This window comes from Salvelinus sp. IW2-2015, linkage group LG28 (assembly GCF_002910315.2).
Source record: "Salvelinus sp. IW2-2015 linkage group LG28, ASM291031v2, whole genome shotgun sequence".
Classification (NCBI taxonomy): domain Eukaryota; kingdom Metazoa; phylum Chordata; class Actinopteri; order Salmoniformes; family Salmonidae; genus Salvelinus; species Salvelinus sp. IW2-2015.
In genome coordinates this window covers 30,065,740-30,087,072 of record NC_036868.1, presented here as the reverse complement: position 1 = coordinate 30,087,072, position 21,333 = coordinate 30,065,740, and the positions used below count along the sequence as shown (strand labels likewise).

The 21,333-nt window shown below is 42.9% G+C and overlaps 1 protein-coding gene across 1 annotated transcript in view; it reads right to left on the bottom strand.

Annotated features, from left to right (window-relative positions):
* Positions 1-21,333, bottom strand: part of adgb (androglobin) — a 139,099-nt gene that overhangs the window by 93,325 nt on the left and 24,441 nt on the right. Inside the window, exons 6-7 of the mRNA XM_070435854.1 lie at positions 18,367-18,506; positions 11,812-11,898 (exon numbers count right to left, since the gene is read on the bottom strand). Coding sequence (XP_070291955.1) covers positions 11,812-11,898; positions 18,367-18,506 — 227 coding nt within the window. The remainder of the gene's footprint in view (positions 1-11,811; positions 11,899-18,366; positions 18,507-21,333) is intronic.

Genomic DNA, 21,333 nt, shown 5'->3' with positions numbered 1-21,333 from the left:
TCCACAATAAGATAYGGTGCAGGCCAAGCAGCAGGCTGTTGGCCAGCCTGCCAGCTTAGTAGAGTCTGCCACTAGCATAGTAGAATGTAGTCAGCTCAGTTATCCCCATTGAGACCGTGTCTGTGCCTTGATCTAGGTTGGGCAAAACTAAACATGGCAGTGTTAGCTTTAGCAATCTCACTGGAATAAAAACATCCTCCATTCCTGTCATTATTGAAAAAGATTGTGATATCTCACATCTCAAAAAAGGGCTACTTAATGTTAGATCCCTTACTTCCAAGGCAGTCATAGTCAAGAAACGAATCAATGATCAGAAACGTGATGTGATTGGCCTGACTGGCTCAAACCTGATGAATTTACTGTGTTAAATGAGGCTTCTCCTCCTGGTTACACTAGATTATATTCCTGCGCATCCCGGAAAAGCCAGAGGTGTTGCTAACATTTACGACAGCAAATTTCAATTTACCTCAAAATAAATGACTGCATTTTTGTCTTTTGAGCTTCTAGTCATGAAATCTATGCAGCCTACTGAATCAGGCCTCCTGGGCCATACACAGTGTTCCAGCACTGAGTTCCCTGAATTCCAWTCGGACCTTATAGTCATGGCATACAATATTCACATGGAAATGTCTTATAGACCCARTCCCACTTTCGGAGCCATCACAGACTCAGTCGGTTTTGTCCAACACGTCTTCGGACCTTACGCATTGCCACAGTCATACCCTGGATCTAGTTTGGTCCAGTGGAATAAATATTATGGATCTAAATGTTTTTCCTCGAAATCCTGAACTATCAGACCACCAACTAATATTCTGCTCAGACCCCAACCAACGATCATCAAAAGCCGTGCTATAAATTCTTGGACAACCCAAAGATTCCTAGATGCCCTTCCAGACTCCCACCACCTACCCAAGGACGTCAGGGTACAAAAARCGGTTAAACATCTAACTGAGGATCTATATGTAACCTTGCGTAATACCCTAGATGCAGTCACACCCCTAAAAAAACAAAAACATTTGTCACAAGAAATTAGCTCCCTGGTATACAGCAAGATTTCAMAAAACTGGAACGTACCCTTCTGACTAGCTTGGAAAGACAGTACTGTGCAATATCGAAGAGCCCTCACTGCTGTTCGATCATCCTATTTTTCCAACATAATTGAGGGGAATAAGAACAATCCTAAATGTATTCTTGACACTGCCGCAAAGCTAACTAAAAAGCAGCATTCCCCAAGAGAGGATGGCTTTCACTTCAGCAGTGATGAATTCAACAACTTCTTTGACGAAAAGATCATGATCACCAGAAAGCAAAATACAGACTCCTCTTTGAATCTGCGTATTTCTCCAAGGCTCGAGGATAAATGGAGACACTCAAAGTTTTTGACACATTCATGAAAATAATCATGGCCTCTAAACCTTCAAGCTGCATACTGGACCCTATTCCAACTACTGAAAGAGCGACTTCCTGTGCTTGGCCCTCCAATGTTGAGAATAATAAATGTCTCCCTATCCTCTGGATATGTACCAAACTCACTAAAAGTGGCAGTAATTAAGCCGATCGAAAAAGCCAAACCTTGACCTTGAAAATGTTTTTAATAAACTATCGGCCTACTGTACCAGTCAAAAGTTTGGACACACCTACTCATTCAAGGGTTTTTCATTATTTGCACTATTTTCTACATTGCAGAATAATAGTGAAGATATCAAAACTATGAAATAACAAATATTGAATCAAGTAGTAACCAAAAAGGTGTAAAACAAATGAAAATATGTTGTGTTTTAGATTCTTCAAAGTAGCCACCCTTTGCCTTGATGACAACTTTGCACACTCTTGGCAATCTCTCAACCTGGAATGATCTTCCAACAGTCTTGAAGAAGTTCCCACATATGCTGAGCACTTGTTGGCTGCTTTTCCTTCACTCTGCGGTCCAACTCATCCCAAAACATCTCAATTGGGCTGAGGTCGGGTGATTGTGGAGGCCTGGTCATCTGATTCAGCACTCCATCACTCTTCTACTTGGTCAAATAGCCCTTACACAGCCTGGAGGTGTGTTCGGTCATTGTACTGTTGAAAAACAAATGATTAGTGCAAACCAGATGGGATGGCGTATCGCTGGAGAATGCTGTGGTAGCCATGCTGGTTAAATGTGCCTTGAATTTGAAATAAATCACAGAAAGTGTCACCAGCAAAGCACCCCAGCACCATCACACCACCATGCTTCACAGTGGGAACCACACGTGGAGATCATCCGTTCACCTACTCTGCATCTCACAAAGACATGGCGGTTGGAACCAAAAATCTTACATTTGGACTTAGACCAAAGGACAGATTTACACCGGTCTAACGTCCATTGCTCGTGTTTCTTGACTCAAGCGAGTCTTCTCTTCTTATTGGTGTCCTTCAGTAGTGGTTTCTTTGCAGCAATTCGTCCATGAAGGCCTAATTCACACATTCTTCTCTGAACAGTTGATGTTGAGATGTGGCTGTTACTTGAACTCTGTGAAGCATTTATTTGGGCTGCAATTTCTGAGGCTGGTAACTCTAATGAACTTGTCCTCTGCAGCAGAGGTAACTCTTCCTTTCCTGTGACGGTCCTCCTCATGAGACTGTCAGCCAGTTTCATCATAGCGCTTGATGGTTTTTGCAAAGGCACTTGAAGAAACTTCAAAGTTCATGAAATTTTCCACATTGACTGACCTTTATGTCTTAAAGTAAAGTAATGATGGACTGTCATTTKTCTTTGCGGATTTGAGCTGCTCTTGCCATAATATGGACTTGGTCTTTTACCAAATTATCTTCTGTATTCCGCACCTACCTTGTCACAACACAACTGATTGGCTCAAACGCATTAAGGAAAGAAATTCCACAAATTAACAACGCACACCTGTTAATTGAAATGCATTCCAGGTGACTACCTCATTAAGTTGTTTGAGAGAARGCAAAGAGTGTGCAAAGCTGTRATCAAGGCAAAGGATGGCTACTTTGAAGAATTTGAAATATATTTTGATTTGTTTAACACTTATTTGGTTACTACATGATTCAATATTTGTTATTTCATAGTTTTGATGTCTTCACTATTATTCTACAATGTAGAAAACAGTAAAAGAAAAACACGAATGAGTAGGTGTGTCCAAACTTTTAACTGGTACTGTAAATACAATATCCCATTCTTCTAAACATTTTTGAAAAAGTTATTGCGCAGCAACTCACGGCCTTCCTGAAGACAAATAATGTATATGAAACCAGTCTGGTTTTATACCCCATCATAGCACGGAGACTGCACTTGTGAAGGTGGTAAATTACCTTTTCAAGGCGTCAGACCAAGGTTCTGTATCTTGTCCTCATGCTCTGAGACCTTAACTGCTGCTTTTGACACCATCGAATCACCACATTCTTTTGGAGAGATTGAAAACCCTAATTGGTCTACAATGACAAGTTCTTGCCTGGTTTAGATCTTATCTGTCTGAAAGATATCATCTCTGTGGATGGTTTGTCCTCTGACAAATCAAGTGTAAGTTTCGGTGTTCTTCAAGGTTKAATTTTAGGACCACTATTGTTTTCACTATTTATTCTACAGCTTGGTGATGTCATTCAGAAACACAATGTCAACTTCCACTGCTATGCGGACGACACAGCTGTATTTTGCGATGAAACACGATGATGACCCAAAATTGCCTACCCTGGAAGCCTGTGTTTCAGACATAAGGAAGTGGATGGCAACAAATGTTATACTTTTAAACTCTGACTAAACAGAGATGCTAGTTTTAGGTCCCAAAAACAAAGATCTGACAAGTAATCTTGATGGTTGAACAGTCGTCTCAAATAAAACTGAAGGACCTCGGCGTTACTCTGGACCTTGATCTCTTTGACGAACATATCAAGAATATTTCAAGGACAGGATTTTTCCATCTTTGTAACATTGCAAAAATCAGAAACCTTTTGTCCAAAAATGATACAGGAAAACTAATCCATGATTTTGTCACTTCTAGATTAGACTACTCCAATGCTCTACTRTCCGGCTACCCYGATAAAGGACTAAATAAACTTCAGTTAGTGCTAAACACGGCTGCTAGAATCTTTACTAGAACCCCATAATGTGATCAAATCAAAAATGTATTGTCACATGCGCTGAATACKACAGGTGTAGACTTTACCATGAGACACTTACTTACAAGCCCTTAACCAACAGTGCAGTTAAAGAAGAAGAACATATTTACCAAGTAGACTAAAATAAAAAGTTATAATAAAAAGTAACACAATAASAATTACAATAACGAGGCTATATACAGGAGGCACCGGTACCGAGTCAGTGTGAGGGGGTAAAGGCTAGTTGAGGTAATCTGTACATGTAGGTGGGGGGCGAAGTGACAATGRACAGGTAACAAACAAAACAGCAAGTAGCAGCAGTGTAAATTGTCCAGTGGCGATTTCATGAATTCTTCAGCAGTCTTATGGCTTGGGGGTAGAAGCTGTTGAGGAGCCTTTTGGTCCTAGGCTTGCCGTGCGGTWGCAGAGAAAACAGTCTATAACTTGGATGACTGTAGTTTCTGACAAATTTATGGGCTTTCCTCTGACACCAAAAACCATATAGGTCCTGGATGGCAGGAAGCCTGGTCCCAATGATGTACTGGGCTGTTCGCACTACCCTCTTCAGCGCCTTACGGTCAGATGCCGAGCAGTTACCATACCAGGCGGTGATGCAACCAGTCAGGATACTCTCGATGGTGCAGCTGTAGAACCTTTTGAGGATCTGGGTACCCATGCCGAATCATTTCAGTCTCCTGAGAGGGAAAAGGTTTTGTCGTGCCCTCTTCACGACTGTCTTGGTATGTTTGGACCATGATAGTTTGTTGGTGATGTGGACACCAAGGAACTTGAAACTCTCGACCCGCTCCACTACAGCAACGTCAATGTTAATGGGGGCCTGTTCGGCCCGCCTTTRCCTGTAGTKCACYATCAGCTCCTTAGTCTTGCTCACATTGAGGGAGAGGTTGTTGTCCTGGCACCACACTGCCAGTTCTCTGACCTCCTCCCTATAGGCAACCTCACTGTTGTGTCGTCAACAAACTTAATGTGTTGGAGTCGTGTTTGGCCACGCAGTCATGGGTGAACAGGGAATACAAGAGAGGACTAAGTACACATCCCTGAGGGGCCCCAGTGTTAAAGATCAGCGTGGCAGACRTGTTGTTGCCTACTCTTACCACCTGGGGGCGGCTCGTCAGGAAGTCCAGGATCCAGTTGCGGAGGGAGGTGTTTAGTCCCAGAGTCCTTTGCTTAGTGATGAGCTTCGTGGGCACTATGGTGTTGAACGCTGAGCTAAAGTTAATGAACAGCATTCTCACATAGGTGTTCCATTTGTCCAGGTGAGAAAGGGCAGCGTGGAGTGCGATTGAGATGGCGTCATCTGTGGATCTGTTGGGGCGGTATGTGAATTGGAGTGGGTCTAGGCTATCCGGGAGGATACTGTTGATGTGAGCCATGACCAGCCTGTCAAAGCACTTCATGGCTACTGACGTGAGTACCACGGGGTGGTAATCATTTAGGCAGGCTACCTTTGCTTCCTTGGGCACAGGGACTATGGTGGTCTGCTTGAAACATGTAGGTATTACAGACTCGGTCAGGGAGGGGTTGAAAATGTCAGGTCAGACACTTGACAGTTGGTCCGCTTATGCTTTGAGTACATGTCCTGGTAATCTGTCTGGCCCAGCAGCTTTGTGAATGTTGACCTGTTTAAAGGTTTTGTTCACATCAGCTATCGAGAGCGTTATCACACAGTCATCCAGAACAGCTGGTCCTCTCGTGCATGCTTCAGTGTTGCTTGCCTCGAAGCGAACATAAAGGGCATTTAGCTCATCTGGTAGGCTCGCGTCACTGGGCAGCTCATGTCTGGGTTTCCCTTTGTYGTCCGAAATAGTTTTCAAGCCCTGCCACATCCGACGAGTGTCAGAGCCAGTGTAGTAGGATTCAATCTTAATCCTGTATTGACCCTTTGCTTGTTTGATGGTTCGTCTGAGGGCATAGCGGGATTTCTTATAAGCATCCGGATTAGTCTCCCGCTCCTTGAAAGCGGCAGCTCTAGCCTTTAGCTCGATGTGGATGTTGCCTGTAATCCATGGCTTCTGGTTCGGATATGTACGTACAGTCACTGTGGGGACGATGTCATCAATGCACTTATTGATGAAGCCGATGACTGAGGTGGTGTATTCCTCAATGTCATTGGATGAATCCCAGAACATATTCCAGTCTGTGCTAGCAAAACAGTCCTGTAGTGTCGCAGCCGCGTCATCTGACCACTTCCGTATTGAGCGAGTCACTGGTACTTCCTGCTTTAGTTTTTGCTTGTAAGCAGGAATCAGGGGGACAGAACTATAGTCAGATTTGACAAATGGAGGGCGGGGGAGAGCTTTGTATGCATCTCTGTGTGTGGAATAAAGGTGGTGTAGGATTATTTTTTCTCCCTGGTTGCACATGTGACATGCTGGTAAAAATATGGTAAAACMGATTAAAGTTTGCTTGCKTAAAAGTCCCCGGCTTCCAGGAGCGTTGCTTCTGGGTGAGCATTTTCTTCTTTGCTWATGGCCTTATAGAGCTGGTTGAGAGCGGTCTTAGTGCCAGCTTKGCTTTGTGGTGGTAAATAGACGGCTACGAATAATACAGATGAGAACTCTCTTTGTAGATAGTATGGTCTACAGCTTATCATAAGGTACTCTACCTGAGACGAGCAATACCTCGAGACTAATTTTATWTTAGACATTGCGCACCAGCTGTTATTGACAAAAAGACACACATCCCCACCCCTCGTCTTACCAGAGGTAGCGTCTCTGTTCTGTCTGTGCATGGAAAATCCCGCTAGCTCTATATTGTCCGATCTTCGTTCAGCAACGTCTCGGTGAAACARAAGATGTTACAGTATTTAATTTCCTGTTGGTAGGATAATCTTCATAGTAGGTCATCAATTTTATTTTCTGATCATATTACTCAAGTGCTAGCCTCCTGTTAATTAAGGCTAGGGCTGATTTCAAGGTTTTACTGCTAACCTACAAAGCATTACATGGGCTTGCTCCTACTTATCTCTCCAATTTGGTCCTGCAGTACATACCTACACATACGCTACAGTCACAAGACACTGGCCTCCTTGTCGTCGCTAGAAATTCTAAGCAAACAGCTGGAGGCAGTGGTTTCTCCTATAGAGCTACATTTTTATGGAATGGTCTTCCTATCCATGTGAGTGARGCAGACTCGGTCTCGACCTTTAAATCTTTACTGAAGACTTATCTCTTCAGTAGGTAATATGATTGAGTGCAGTCTGAACCTGGGMTGCGAAGGTGAACGGCAATGCACTGGAAGGGATGAACCGCCGATGCRGTCTCTGCCTGACGGGCTCCCCTCTCTCCACTGAGATMATCTGCCTCTGACCCTATTARGGGCAGCTGTCACTGGCTTACTATTGCTCTTCCATGCTGTCACTTGAGTGGGTTGAGTCACTGACATGATCTTGCTGTCCGGTTTTGCGCKCCCTCGTMSAGTGYAGGAGACCTTTGTGGGCTACACTCAGCCTTGTCTCAGGGTAGTAAGTTGGTTGGTTGTTGATATCCCTCTAGTGGTATGGGGGCTGTGCTTTGGCAAAGTGGGTGTGGTTATATCCTGCCTGGTTGGCACTGTCCCAGGGTATTGTCGGACGACGCCACAGTGTCCCCCGACCCCCCCCCCTGTCTCAGCCTCCAGTATCTATGATGCAATAGTCTATGTGCCGGGGGGCTAGGGTCAGTCTGTTATATCTGGTGTAATTCTCCAGTCTTATCTGGTGTCCTGTGTAAATTTAAGTATGCTCCCTCTAATTCTCTCTCTCTCCCTCCTTCCGGAGGACCTGAGCCCTTGGACCATGCCTCAGGACTACCTGGCCTGATGATTCCTGGCTTTCCCCAGTCCACCTAGTCGTTTGTTGCTCCAGTTTCAACTGTTCTGCGTATAGCTATGGAACCCTGACCTGTTCACCGGACGTGTTACCTTGTCKRAGAKCTGCTGTTTTCGACTCTCTTTCTACCGCACATGCTGTCTCGACCTCTGAATGCTTGGTTATGAAAAGCCAACTGACATTTACTCCTGAGGTACTGACCTGTTGCACCCCATACAACCACTGTGATTATTATTAAACCCTGCTGGTTATCTATGAACGTTTGAACATCTTAAAGAACAATCTGGCCTTAATGAACATGTACTCTTATAATCTCCACCCGGCASAGTCAGAAGAGGACTGGCCACCCCTCAAAGCCTGGATTCTTCCTAGGTTCCTGCCTTTCTAAGGAGTTTTTCCTAGCTACCYTGCTTCTTCATCTGCATTGCTTGCTGTTTGGGGTTTTAGGCTGGGTTTCTGTATAGCACTTTGGGACATCTGCTGATGTAAAAAGGGCTTTATAAATAAAAATGGTTTTAATTCAATACAAAACCTTGGAGGCTGATGGTTCTCACCTCCTTCCACTGACTTAAACAATAATTATGACAACTTCCAGAGGACATCCTCCAACTTATCAGAGGTCTTGCAGTATGAACTAACATCTTGTCCATCTAATCAAAGTATCAGAGAATGAATCAAGCACTGAAAACATAAGCTATAACTAGCTACCACTGTAGTGAATAAAGTGTGCTGAGTAGTTGACTCAAAGAGAGAGACACAATAGTTGAACAGTTTTGAACAAATTAATTTCTTCAAAAAATGATGGAGAAGCCGCAGAGAGAAAGAAAGAGAGAGTGCTAGATATATTTCATTTAATTTTTTTCTTCTCAGTTTACCTTTCAATTACTTAGCTAATGCAGGTCATTTCGCCTACTCAACAACCTGACTCAAACAGAGAGGAATGCTATTTATGATAGCTAGCAGGCTAAGGCTATCCAACACTGCATCTCTTCCATGTCAAGATAAGCTTTCGGATTCATTAATGTGTTGCCACCGGGACCCGCCGGTGTAARTGCTAGCTGTTCAGTCGTGGCCAAAAGTTTTGAGAATGACACACATATTCATTTTCACAAAGTTTGCTGTTTCAGTGTCTTTAGATGTTTTTGTCAGATGTTACTATGGAATATTGAAGTATAATTACAAGCATTTCATAAGTGTCAAAGGCTTTTATTGACAATTACATGAAGTTGATGCAATGAGTCAATATTTGCAGTGTTGACCCTTCTTTTTCAAGACCTCTGTAATCCACCCATGGCTGTCATTACTTCTGGGCCACATCCTGATTGATGGCAGCCCATTCTTACATAATCAATGCTTGGAGTTTGTCAGAATTTGTGGGTTTTTTGTTTGTCCACCCGCTCTTGAGGATTGACCACAGTTCTCAATGGGATTAAGGTCTGGGGAGTTTCCTGGCCATGGACCCAAAATATCAATGTTTTGTTCCCGAGCCACTTAGTTATCACTTTTGCCTTATGGCAAGGTGCTCCATCATGCTGGAAAAGGCATTGTTCATCCAAACTGTTCCTGGATGGTTGGGAACAGTTGCTCTCGGAGGAATGTGTTGGTACCATTCTTTATTCATGGCTGTGGTTTTAGGCAAAATTGTGAGTGAGCCCACTCCTTGGCTGAAAAGAACGCCCACACATGAATGGTCTCAGGATGCTTTACTGTCGGCATGACACAGGACTGATGGTAGCCTACTTGTCTTCTACGGACAGTTTTTTCGCGGATGCCCCAAACAATCGGAAAGGGCATTCATCAGAGAAAATGACTTTACCCAGTCCTCAGCAGTCCAATCCCTGTACCTTTTGCGTAATATCAGTCTGTCCTGATGTTTTTCCTGGAGAGAAGTGGCTTCTTTGCTGCCCTTCTTGACACCAGGCCATCTCCAAAAGTCTTGCCTCACTGTGCATGCAGATGCAATCACACCTGCCTGCTGCCATTCCTGAGCAAGCTCTGTACTGGTGGTGCCCCGATTTCGCATCTGAATCAATTTAGGAGATTTCTTGTTTGGGCGCCCTGAAGCCTTCTTCACAACAATTGAACCGCTCTTCTTGAAATTCTTGATCATCCGACAAATGGTTGATTTAGGTGAAATATTACTGGCAGCAATATCCTTGGCTGTGAGCCCTTTTTGTGCAAAGCAATGATGACGGCACGTGTTTCCCTCCAGGAAACATGGCTGACAGAGGAAGAACAATGATTCCAAGCACCCCCTCCTTTTGAAGCTTCCAGTCTGTTATTCGAACTCAATCAGCATGACAGAGTGATCTCCAGCCTTGTCTCGTCAACACCTCACACCTGTGTTAACGAGAGAATACTGACATGATGTCAGCTGGTCATTTTGTGGCAGGGCTGAAATGCAGTGGAATGTTTTTTTGGGATACAGTTCATTTGCATGGCAAAGAGGGACTTTGCAATTAATTGCAATTCATCTGATCACTTTTCATGACATTCTGGAGTATATGCAAATTGCCATCATACAAACTGAGGCAGCAGACTCTTTGTGAAAAGTATACTTGTGTCATTCTCAAAACTTGTTGGCCACGATGTACACTATAATGCGTGATTGTACACATAGATTGTTGTGGGTTTACTAACACGTTAGGCTAATATGGTGAAAAAATGTGTTTAATTGTATTTAGCTTGGAGAGGTTTTTAAACCTGGTCACAGACAGCTGTTTGTGTTGTGTACTGAAGTCCACAAGCGAAGGAAAAAGATGAGAGGAGAAGCGCTTGGATGCAAAATGGAATTATACACGAGCAAAGTGATGAATTCTGTACATGGCTGCTATGTAAGTGAACTGTGTATGCAGGTGATTCAGGGGTGTATTCATTCCGCCGATTCTGTTGCAGAACTTTTTTTTAAAAACTGAAGAAAACGGAATGAAATAGGGATGGACCTACCTGAATTTGTCCAGAGAAACTCGTTAAAGTTGCAAAACACAACGTTTTGGAACTGTTTGGACTAATGACTACACCGCGAGATCAGCTAGATGCAGGCAAGAGTGTGCAAGGGGTTTTTGAATGTGTCGCAGTCTGTCACCTTGATTACTCAATTTGTCTCTTGACCTGTGCACCTACATTATAAACGTTAATTTGTAGGCTAGGTTGGTAACAACCTCATTATGGGTATAGGGAAAAATTAGAGTACCATGTAGTAGCCTAAACCTATCGATGTTACATTGAGCTGGCGGAATTGAATATGAATGACAGTCATCCAATATGCTGTAATAGAAAAAAGAAAAAAAGTGTCTCCTTAATCTTAATGGACCGGCTCGCACTGGTGTGTGTGTGTGTGTGTGTGTGTGTGTGTGTGTGTGTGTGTGTGTGTGTGTGTGTGTGTGTGTGTGTGTGTGTGTGTGTGTGTGTGTCTTCCCACCCCCATCCAGGTTTAATATGGAGAAAATTACAATGGGACCTCCCACAGCCCCTCGACCCCTGTAGAACAGTCACACTAACACTAGCCTGGTGGGTGTCTGTATGTGCCTCAGCACCCTGACTGTGTTGGCTGATAGGTTTCCCAGGGGGTCCACTAACAACAGCTAACCTGCTGAGGTGGAGAGAACAACACCCTCCTTCTTCCCCGTACACAGTTTAATCAAGAGGAGGCAAGCCCCTGCACTGCAGTCCCTCACTGCATCCACTTTAGGCTGCAGGTACCAGGCCTTATAGGTCCAAATGGACTGCTTGGTTTTTAACAACATCAACAGAGAATATTCTATTGCATAAAACAATGGTCTAATAAAGTGTGGATGTGAAAAACTAAAGCTACAAGACGAGGAGAACCCTACTTCAATGAACAGAAAGAGAACAGGAAGAATAGATGAGAAYAGATAAGTGGATGATGACCCTACTGTAGAGGGATGAGTTCAGGGATCCATCCGGTCAGAGCTTGGATGACAGTGAACTCTCCCAGCTCCTTCCTCTGTCCTGACACCACACTGCAACACAAACACACATACACTGTACACACACATTACACCACAATGTACAAAAACACACATTAGGAAACCACAGCTAAATTGACAACTATAGTTCTGGCTAACACACACACAGATATTCACAGTATCACAGCAGGGAGATTTGACCTAGCAGCAATTGGATGGGATAGTCAGAGACAGACAGTAGCTTCTCAGGCTTACAGAGGAAAAGTCATTTCATGCTTGATTGTTTATGAAATACGCAAACACAGAAGTTGATTTCAGAGAAACCCTGGGAACTCCATTATATGATCTGTGTGTGTGTGTGTGTCTGTCTGTCTGTTGGGATGTGTGTGTGTGTGGGTGTACAGGTGTCCTGGTATTTTTTTGGAACTGAAACAGATGTTTGTGTGTCTAATTGCACCTCATGGGACACTGTGCCCAACCTGTRCAGTAGACAGTAATGAATCGCAAAATGAAAGTTGATCAATGTTTACTGTATGGCCTTACTCAATATCTAACACTGAAAAACTACAAACCATCCTACAATTGTGACTGAGCTCCATACTGTGCTCCACTGTGAATTCTATAAAAAGCACACCAACAAAAATGGATACGGAAGATTCAAGATTTAGACTATGCTTTTACGACAGACACATGGTCAAAGTTTTTTCAGYGCTTTATCTCCTTTGAACTTTCACTGGGAGTTATAAAAGATGCACAAGCAAAGAGAAACCAGATTTCCTGGATGAGATGAAACATTTATGTCCCAACCTTTGACAACCATAAAARCACAACATACAGTAAATCCTACAATTACATGCACGCACAAGCCACAAAATTGTAGAGTGACAGACCGGGGAATTGACCCACTGTGTCTGTTTCTACAATGCCAACAAAATAGCCCAGCAGTGTGTTTGTGTGTGTGTGCGTGTGCTGCTGTAGTGCTTGGTTTACTTACCTTCCCTTCCCCATCATGTACAGTAATAAAGTCCTGTGTAAACATATGGGGAGGTATACTGGGACTGAAATGAATGGCCTAAGGTGATCTAGCGGTCTAAGCAACCTCCTCTGGTGCCAGTGTTTCCCCAAGCATTTTTTTCAGAATCGGTGGCAAAGGTCATGTTTTGTTGGTAGAACGACTGCATGAAGGTCACTTCTGGRGACTTTTTAATAGGACAATCTACTCCTAAATGCATGAAAATMTAATTATGTTGACACCATCAGAAAAAATACTGCAACAGATCAGACCACCTGCCTTGTAGGGAGATGAGGAACAAGTGTTGGTTGTGCGTTCGTGGCTCTCATTTTCCACCACTGCTCATTCTGTTTTTCTACAAATAAACAGTACCAGTCAAAAGTTTGAACACACCTACTCATTCAAGGGTTTTTATTTATTTTTTGATTATGTATAATAATAGTGAAGACATCAAAACTATGAAATAACACATATGGTATCATGTAGTAACCAAAGTGTTAAACAAATCAAAATATATTTTATATTTGAGATTCTTTAAAAATGGCCACCCTCTGCCTTGATGACAGCGTTGCACAATCTTGGCAGTCTCTCAATCAGCTTCATGAGGAATGTAAAGCACCCTAACACCATCACACCTTCTCCTCAAAGCTTCACGSTGGGAAGCACACATGCGGAGATCATCCGTTCACCTACCCCGCATCTCAAAAAGACTAGGCAGTTGGACTCATCAGACCAAYGGACAGATTTACACTGGTCTAATGTCTATTGCTCGTGTTTCTTTGSCCAAGCAAGTCTCTTCTTATTATTGTTGTCCTTTAGTAGTGGTTCCTTTGCAGCAATTCGACCATGAAGGCCTGATTCACGCWGTCTCCTCTGAACAGTTGATGTTGAGACGTGTCTGTTACTTGAACTCTGTGAAGCATTTATTTGGGCTGAAATTTCTGAGGCTGGTAACTCTAATGAACTTATCCTCTGCAGCAGAGGTAACTTTGGCTCTTCCTTTCCTGTGGCGGTCCTCATGAGAGCCAGTTTCATCATAGCGCTTGATGGTTTTTGCGACTGCACTTGAAGAAACCTTCAAACTTCTTGAAATGTTCCGCATTGACTGACCTTCATGTCTTAAAGTAATGATGCACTGTCGTTTCTCTTTGCTTATTTAAGCTGTTCTTGCCATAATATGGACTTGGTATTTTACCAAATAGGGCAATCTTCTGTATACCAACCCTACCTTGTCACAACACAACTGATTTGCTCAAACACATAAAGGAAAGAAATTCCACAAATGAACTTTAAACAAGGCACACCTGTTAATTGAAATGCATTTCTAGTGACTACCTCCTGAAGCTGGTTGAGAGAATGCCAAGAGTGTGCAAAGCTGTCATCAAGGCAAAGGGTGGTAGCCTCGTMGTTAGAGCGTTGGACTTGTAACCGAAAGGTTGCAAGATCGAATCCCCGAGCTGACAAGGTAAAATCTGTCGTTCTGACCCTGAACAAGGCAGTTAACCCACTGTTCCTAGGCCGTCATTGAAAATAAGAATTTGTTCTTCACTGACTTGCCTAGTTAAAAAAAAAAAAAAAAAACATTGAAAAATAAATATATTTTGATTTGTTTAACACTTTTTTGGTTACTAAACTCAGCAAAAAAAGAAACGTCCCTTTTTCAGGACCCTGTCTTCCAAAGATAATTTGTAAAAATCCAAATAACTTCACAAATTTCCCAAGCTTCTTCAATGAACCATAAACAATTAATGAACATGCACATGTGGAACGGTCGACACTAACAGCTTACAGACGGTAAGGTCACAGTTATGAAAACGTAGGACACTAAAGAGGCCTTTCTACTGACTCTGAAAAACACCAAAAGAAAGTTGCCCAGGGTCTCTGCTCATCTGCATGAACGTGCCTTAGGCATGCTGCAAGGAGGCATGAGGACTGCAGATGTTGCCAGGGTAATAACTTGCAATGTCCATACTGTGAGARGCCTAAGACAGCGRWATAGGACGGACAGCTGGTTGTCTTCGCAGTGGCAGACCACATGTAACACCCGCACAGGATCGGTACATCCGAACATCACAGCTGRATYACAGSTACAGGATGGCYACAACAACMGCCTGAGTTACACCAGGAATGCACAATCCKTACATCAGTGCTCAGACTGTCCGCAATAGGCTGAGAAAGGCTGGACTGAGGGCTTGTAGACCTGTTGTAAGGCAGGTCCTCACCAGACATAAGCGGCAACAACGCTTATGTCTATGGGCACAAACCCACCGTCGCTGGACCAGACAGGACTGTCAAAAAGTGCTCTTCACTGACGAGTCGCGGTTTTGTCTCACCAGGGGTGATGGTCGGATTCACGTTTATTGTCGAAGGAATGAGCGTTCCACCGAGGCCTGTACTCTGGAGCGGGATCGATTTGGAGGTGGAGGGTCCGTCATGGTCTGGGGCGGTGTGTCACAGCATCATCGGACTGAGCTTGTTGTTGCAGGCAATCTCAATGCTGTGTGTTACAGGGAAGACATCCTCCTCCCTCATAAGGTACCCTTCCTGCAGGCTCATCCTGACATGACCCTCCAGCATGACAATGCCACCAGCCATACTGCTCGTTCTGTGCGTGATTTCCTGCAAGACAGGAATGTCAGTGTTCTGCCTTGGCCAGCGAAGAGCCTGGATCTCAATCCCATTGAGCACGTCGGGACCTGTTGGATCGGAGGGTGAGGGCTTGGGCCATTTCCCCCAGAAATGTCCAGGAACTTGCAGGTGCCTTGGTGGAAGAGTGGGGTAACATCTCACAGCAAGAACTGTRAAATCTGGTGCAGTCCATGAGGAAGAGATGCACTGCAGCATGTAATGCAGCTGGTGGCCACACCAGATACTGACTGTTACTTTTGATTTTAACCCCCGCTTTGTTCAGGGGCACATTATTCCAGTTCTGTTAGTCACATGTCTGTGGAACTTGTTCASTTTATGTCTCAGTTGTTGAATCTTGTTATGTTCATAGAAATATTTACACGTTAAGTTTGCTGAAAGTAAACACAGTTGACAGTGAGAGGACGTTTCTTTTTTTGCTGAGTTTACATGATTCCATGTGTTATTTCATAGTTTTGATGTCTTCACTATTATTCTACAATGTAGAAAATAGTCAAAATAAAGAAAAACCCTTGAATGAGTAGGTGTGTCCAAATTTTTCACTGGTACTGTACGTTAAAACTTGTCACTGATCTTAAATGGTTTAGTGCAAGATTTTGGCAATTAAGCCATTTTTCTACTTACCCAGTCAGATTAACTAATGGGTACRATTATTTATGTCTCTGCGTGCAGTTTGAAGGAAGTTGAAGGTAGTTTTGTGAGACACTGCTAACTAGCATTAGCACAATGACTGGAAGTCGATGGGAATGTGTAGACCTTTAATCATTGTGCTAATGCTAGTTAAAATTATATCAATGAGTTAATTTGACTCTGTGTAAGTAGAAAAAGGGTTTAATTGCGCTAATGCTAGTCAGTAATTGCGCCAACGCTAGTTAAAAACTTTCTTTAAACTGCACACAGAGACATAAAAATGGTATCCATGAGTTCATTTGACTCTGTAACTAGAAAAAGTGCTTAATTGCCAAAGTCTCGCACTATCGGATAAATACATATATAAATACAAATAATACACATTTTATTTATTATGATTATTTTGTCTGCAACGATTTAGCAGSAGCAGGGCACCGCTGCTAAATGAATGTACTGTCGGGGAAAGACGGTGCACATAATATACCGCTGCAGCATGGGTTCGATTCCGGTCTACTGGAATTTCAGCACACTCTCCTCTATCTTCCCGCTCTACTTCTGTCCTATCCAATAATAAAAAATAAACAAATTTAAAAACGAATACTAAAAATGAATGTGAGTTGTGCTTTCTAAGCACTGTGGTAGTACTATGGACTGATAATAGGGTGTGTGCCAGGGGAGAACGCTCTCATTGAAGCTACGGAAGTTCAATGCCGACTTTGGTACTGCAGGCATTGTTTAAAGATAAAAGGATCCCCTATTATAGTAAATGGAAAAATGGTAATCTTTGTGGTCAATCTTTGTGTACATATTTTTTGGGGGGGACAATCATGGTGCCAATAATTGCTTCTAATACACCAGATGTATGTCCTTGAACTGATTTATTAAAAATTAAAAAATTGCACACAGAAGAAGTTAAGGATAATTTAGTTGCTGATGGCAGCCTGCAGTACCCAGTTTGGCCATCAACTTGAGTTACTCAATGAGAGAGGGCAACATAGAGCCTGCAACGTCACTTCCTGGAGTAGCTCAAACTGCGCATGTTATGTCTCCATGAGACGCCGTCTTAACCGACTTCATTTGACTTCAATGCGGTATTGAGTCTTCACATAGGAATGAAAGAAATACTACAGTTTACTATAGAATACTACAGTACTTACTATATTATTCTGTAGTAAACTGTAGTATAATGTAGAACACTATACTACACTCTGTAGTACCCTTCGATCACGTGTAGTATACTGTAGAATACGAATACTACAGTATAATCCACGAAAAAACACTGTAGTAAACACTACAGTAATTTCTGCAAAAAAACAACACTAACTATGSTAAATACAACAGTATTTAATTTGCCCATTTCTCCAGTAGGTGGTTTGCACAAGAAGAAAGCTTCTACTTCTATGTCAAAGATAATACAATAAATACACTATAGTAAATACTACAGTGATATCAGAAATAWCTGAAAAAACACTACAGTAAATACTGCAGTATWTTACAGTCCACAAAAATACTACAGTAAATYCTACAATCCGCAAAAACACTACATTAGTTACAATAATATATACTACAGTTTGTTTTAGTTCAGTATTCATACTATAGCTAGTGGCAATATGTGACTTTTTGTGAGACCCAATCAAATTCACATAGAAGTATAGATATATCGTTATACTTGAAAGCAAGTCTAAGAAGCAGTAGATCTTTTCTATGTCCACTATTTATATGCTTCCCATTCTTAAGTTTTGTTTTTGTGTCTTTTACACCAGCTTCAAACCTCTGAAACAGTATTTTTGGTTATGGAAAATCTATTTCACAGCGYTTTAGATGGTACAATGATTCTCTACACTATACTATATTATCACATAAACTGAAATGGCAGAGCCATTTCTGCATAGCGCAACTTTAACTGTAAATACTACAATATTCTACAGTTTACTAAAGTAAATGCTACAGTATTCACTGTAGTGTTTCTGCAGACTTTGGTASGCAAAAACACTACAGTCAATACAACAGTAAAGTCCTCAAAAACACAAGTGAATASTATAGTATTTATACCAGAGTATACTATAGTATTTTTTCATATGGGTGGTGTCACATGATCGATGGCTTTGTCAATTCATACATACAGTCATTGGTTTGTGCCCCCCCCCCCCAGTATTGAAGTTGATTGTTGGTTTGTGTCCCCTCTTTAGGGTGGTTTTGAGGTTTCAGTTGGATTTAACTATGGTCGAACTCACTCTGTGTTGGCCAGTTTAATGATGGCCTTGGCCAGCAGCATGGGCCACAGCTCTGATTGGTTGGTGGTGGCAGGAAGCAGCAGGTTGTTGTCCTCATCAAACGGCAACGCATCGTCCACCATGATCTTCCTCCAGCAGCCCTGACAGAAGGGGGAGAAAAAAAAAGAGCGAACAGATGAGGGAACAATAGAGCGAGAGGAGGAGGGGAGAAAGAAAGCAAGGAAGAGAGAGCGATAGAAACTGGAAATTGACAGAGCACAGTGAGTTTCATTTACCAGCCCATTACAGTAACAATACTTTCAGTGTATCGTTCTTTATTCTTTAGATTTGATTAATAGGCTGGATATAATCTAATTTCCACTGACCAGGCAGTCAATGTTGAGACAACGGCAGAATATGGGAGTGTTGACTTCAATCGATTTGCTGTTTAAAACAAGAACGACTGGTCTGTACTAGCGCTGTGTAGGCATCTATTGTCCATTTGTCATGTAGGTACTGTATTTGATAGTAGCACCCTTGAGTATGATTCACACACACCAGAGCTTTACCACAGTTATTAAATACAGACGGGAAGAGATGAAAAAGCGGTGAGCTGGGACTCACACAGCACAAATGCCAAGTGAAAATCTTCCTAGGAACCACATTTATTTTTCATTCATATAGCTAACCTATTTAGCGATTGAAGATGGACATTCCTACTCCCACCATTCCATTTACCCTGCCTCTCTCCTTCTAGGAATCCATATGCTCTCTTCAACCCAGTGGCAGACAGGCAGCCTCTCAGTGTTCTCTATGTCCACTGGCTGTCTGTGGGAGTTACAGTGTTATATAGTGACGTGCAGCTTCAGTCTTTAGACGCACAGTGTAATCTGACTGACTGATCACAGCTGTGCCTATCTCTCTGTCTCACTGTCCTCCCCCATCCTAATCATCACCCTCAGGAGCTGCTCAACCTTTCTGCAGATGAGACTGGACAGGGTGTGAAGGAGCTAACTTCATTAAGAGAGAGGGAGAGATGCAGAGGAGTATGTGAAAGAAAGGGCGGGAGAAAGGGGAAAAAAGACAGAGGTAAACAAGGAGAGAGAGGGGAAGAGCGAGAGGGGACGAGAAAGAGAGAGCGAAAAAGAGACGGGAATAGAGAAAGAAAGAGAGGGGATGGCGTATTATGTCTCCTTATCCATCTGTTAGCATGCTAGTGTTGGCACGGGAACTGCTGCCTCCAATCTTGTCAGCATGCCAGTGAGTTTAACTGTTACATTCTCTCGTCCTCCTATACTTCTATACCTCACAATCTCTTTGTTATTGTTGTGATTGATACGCTTATGTTCCAAAACATCTCTTTTCGACATCGTAAATCCAACGATTTGATAAAAATGGAGTAGGCCTATCTTCACCACTTGAGAACTGTAGACAAACACAATAKAAGTTCAGGAAATGTATGACCATACTCCTAAAGACTATTTGCAAATACAGTCTCATAACTGTGAGCATCGTCACAGACCTAACACAGAGAAAACAACGTAGATCTACAGTGCCTTCAGAAAGTATTCATATCCCTTGACTTGTTCCACATTTTGGTGTGAATTCAAAATGGATACATTKTTTTTTTCACACATCTACACAACGACTGATCACACGGCTACGGACCCAGGAATGGAAACGACTACMAGTAGGAACACAGCACATGAGACAACCATAACAGCAGCAGGACACACACTTCAGGTGTGCAGCTGTGGTTGGGAGAGAGTAACATCGGCAAGGGGGTTAAGGATCCATCAAGGGAGGAAAAGGTGCTTGGTAGAGCAGAGACAGGGACCTCGCAWTGACCAGTACTTRTTACGAAGCAGCCAGTCAAATCAGTCGAATGAAGCACAGCGACGGGACGCAAACCAAAGTTCGCAGAGCATCAGCACCCCTGTAACGGAGGAGGATAACACAAGCACAGAAATGKCGGTGGATGAACTCACCCAACCACAGAGACCTCTAAAAGAGGAAAAGGTCAAAGGGCACAGACCGAGTGTGAAGTGGCCCAAAGCTGTTGAAAAGAGAGAGTGGGAAACAATCAACAACGACCTGACAAAAATCTTGGAACAACAGGTAGGAACAGCAGAGAAAAAGCTTGAAAGGATGGGAGACATTACCACTACGGAGAAGAGCGCTTTGGAGTAAACGAAAGGAGAAGTGCCAAGACACCACCCGCGCCAGCCAAATCTAGGAGGCAGCAAGAGATCGAGATACAGTGGGGAGAACAAGTATTTGATACACTGCCGATTCTTTGCAGGTTTTCCTACTTAAAGCATGTAGAGGTCTGTCATTTTTATCATAGGTACACTCAACTGTGAGAGACGGAATCTAAAACAAAAATCCAGAAAATCACATTGTATGATTTAAGTAATTAATTTGCATTTTATTGCATGACATAAGTATTTGATCACCTACCAACCAGTAAGAATTCCGGCTCTCACAGACCTGTTAGTTTTTCTTTAAGAAAGCCCTCCTGTTCTCCACTCATTACCTGTATTAACTGCACCTGTTTGAACTCGTTACCTGTATAAAAGACACCTGTCCACACACTCAATCAAACAGACTCCAACCTCTCCACAATGGCCAAGACCAGAGAGCTGTGTAAGGACATCAGGGATAAATTGTAGACCTGTACAAGGCTGGGATGGGCTACAGGACAATAGCCAAGCAGCTTGGTGAGAAGGCACAAACTGTTGGCACAATTATTAGAAAATGGAAGAAGTTCAAGATGACGGTCAATCACCCTCGGTCTGGGGCTCCATGCAAGTCTCACCCGTGGGGCATCAATGATCATGAGGAATGTGAGGGATCAGCCCAGAACTACACGCAGGACCTGGTCAATGACCTGAAGAGAGCTGGGACCACAGTCTCAAAGAAAACCATTAGTACACACTACGCCGTCATGGATTAAAATCCTGCAGCGCACGCAAGGTCCCCTGCTCA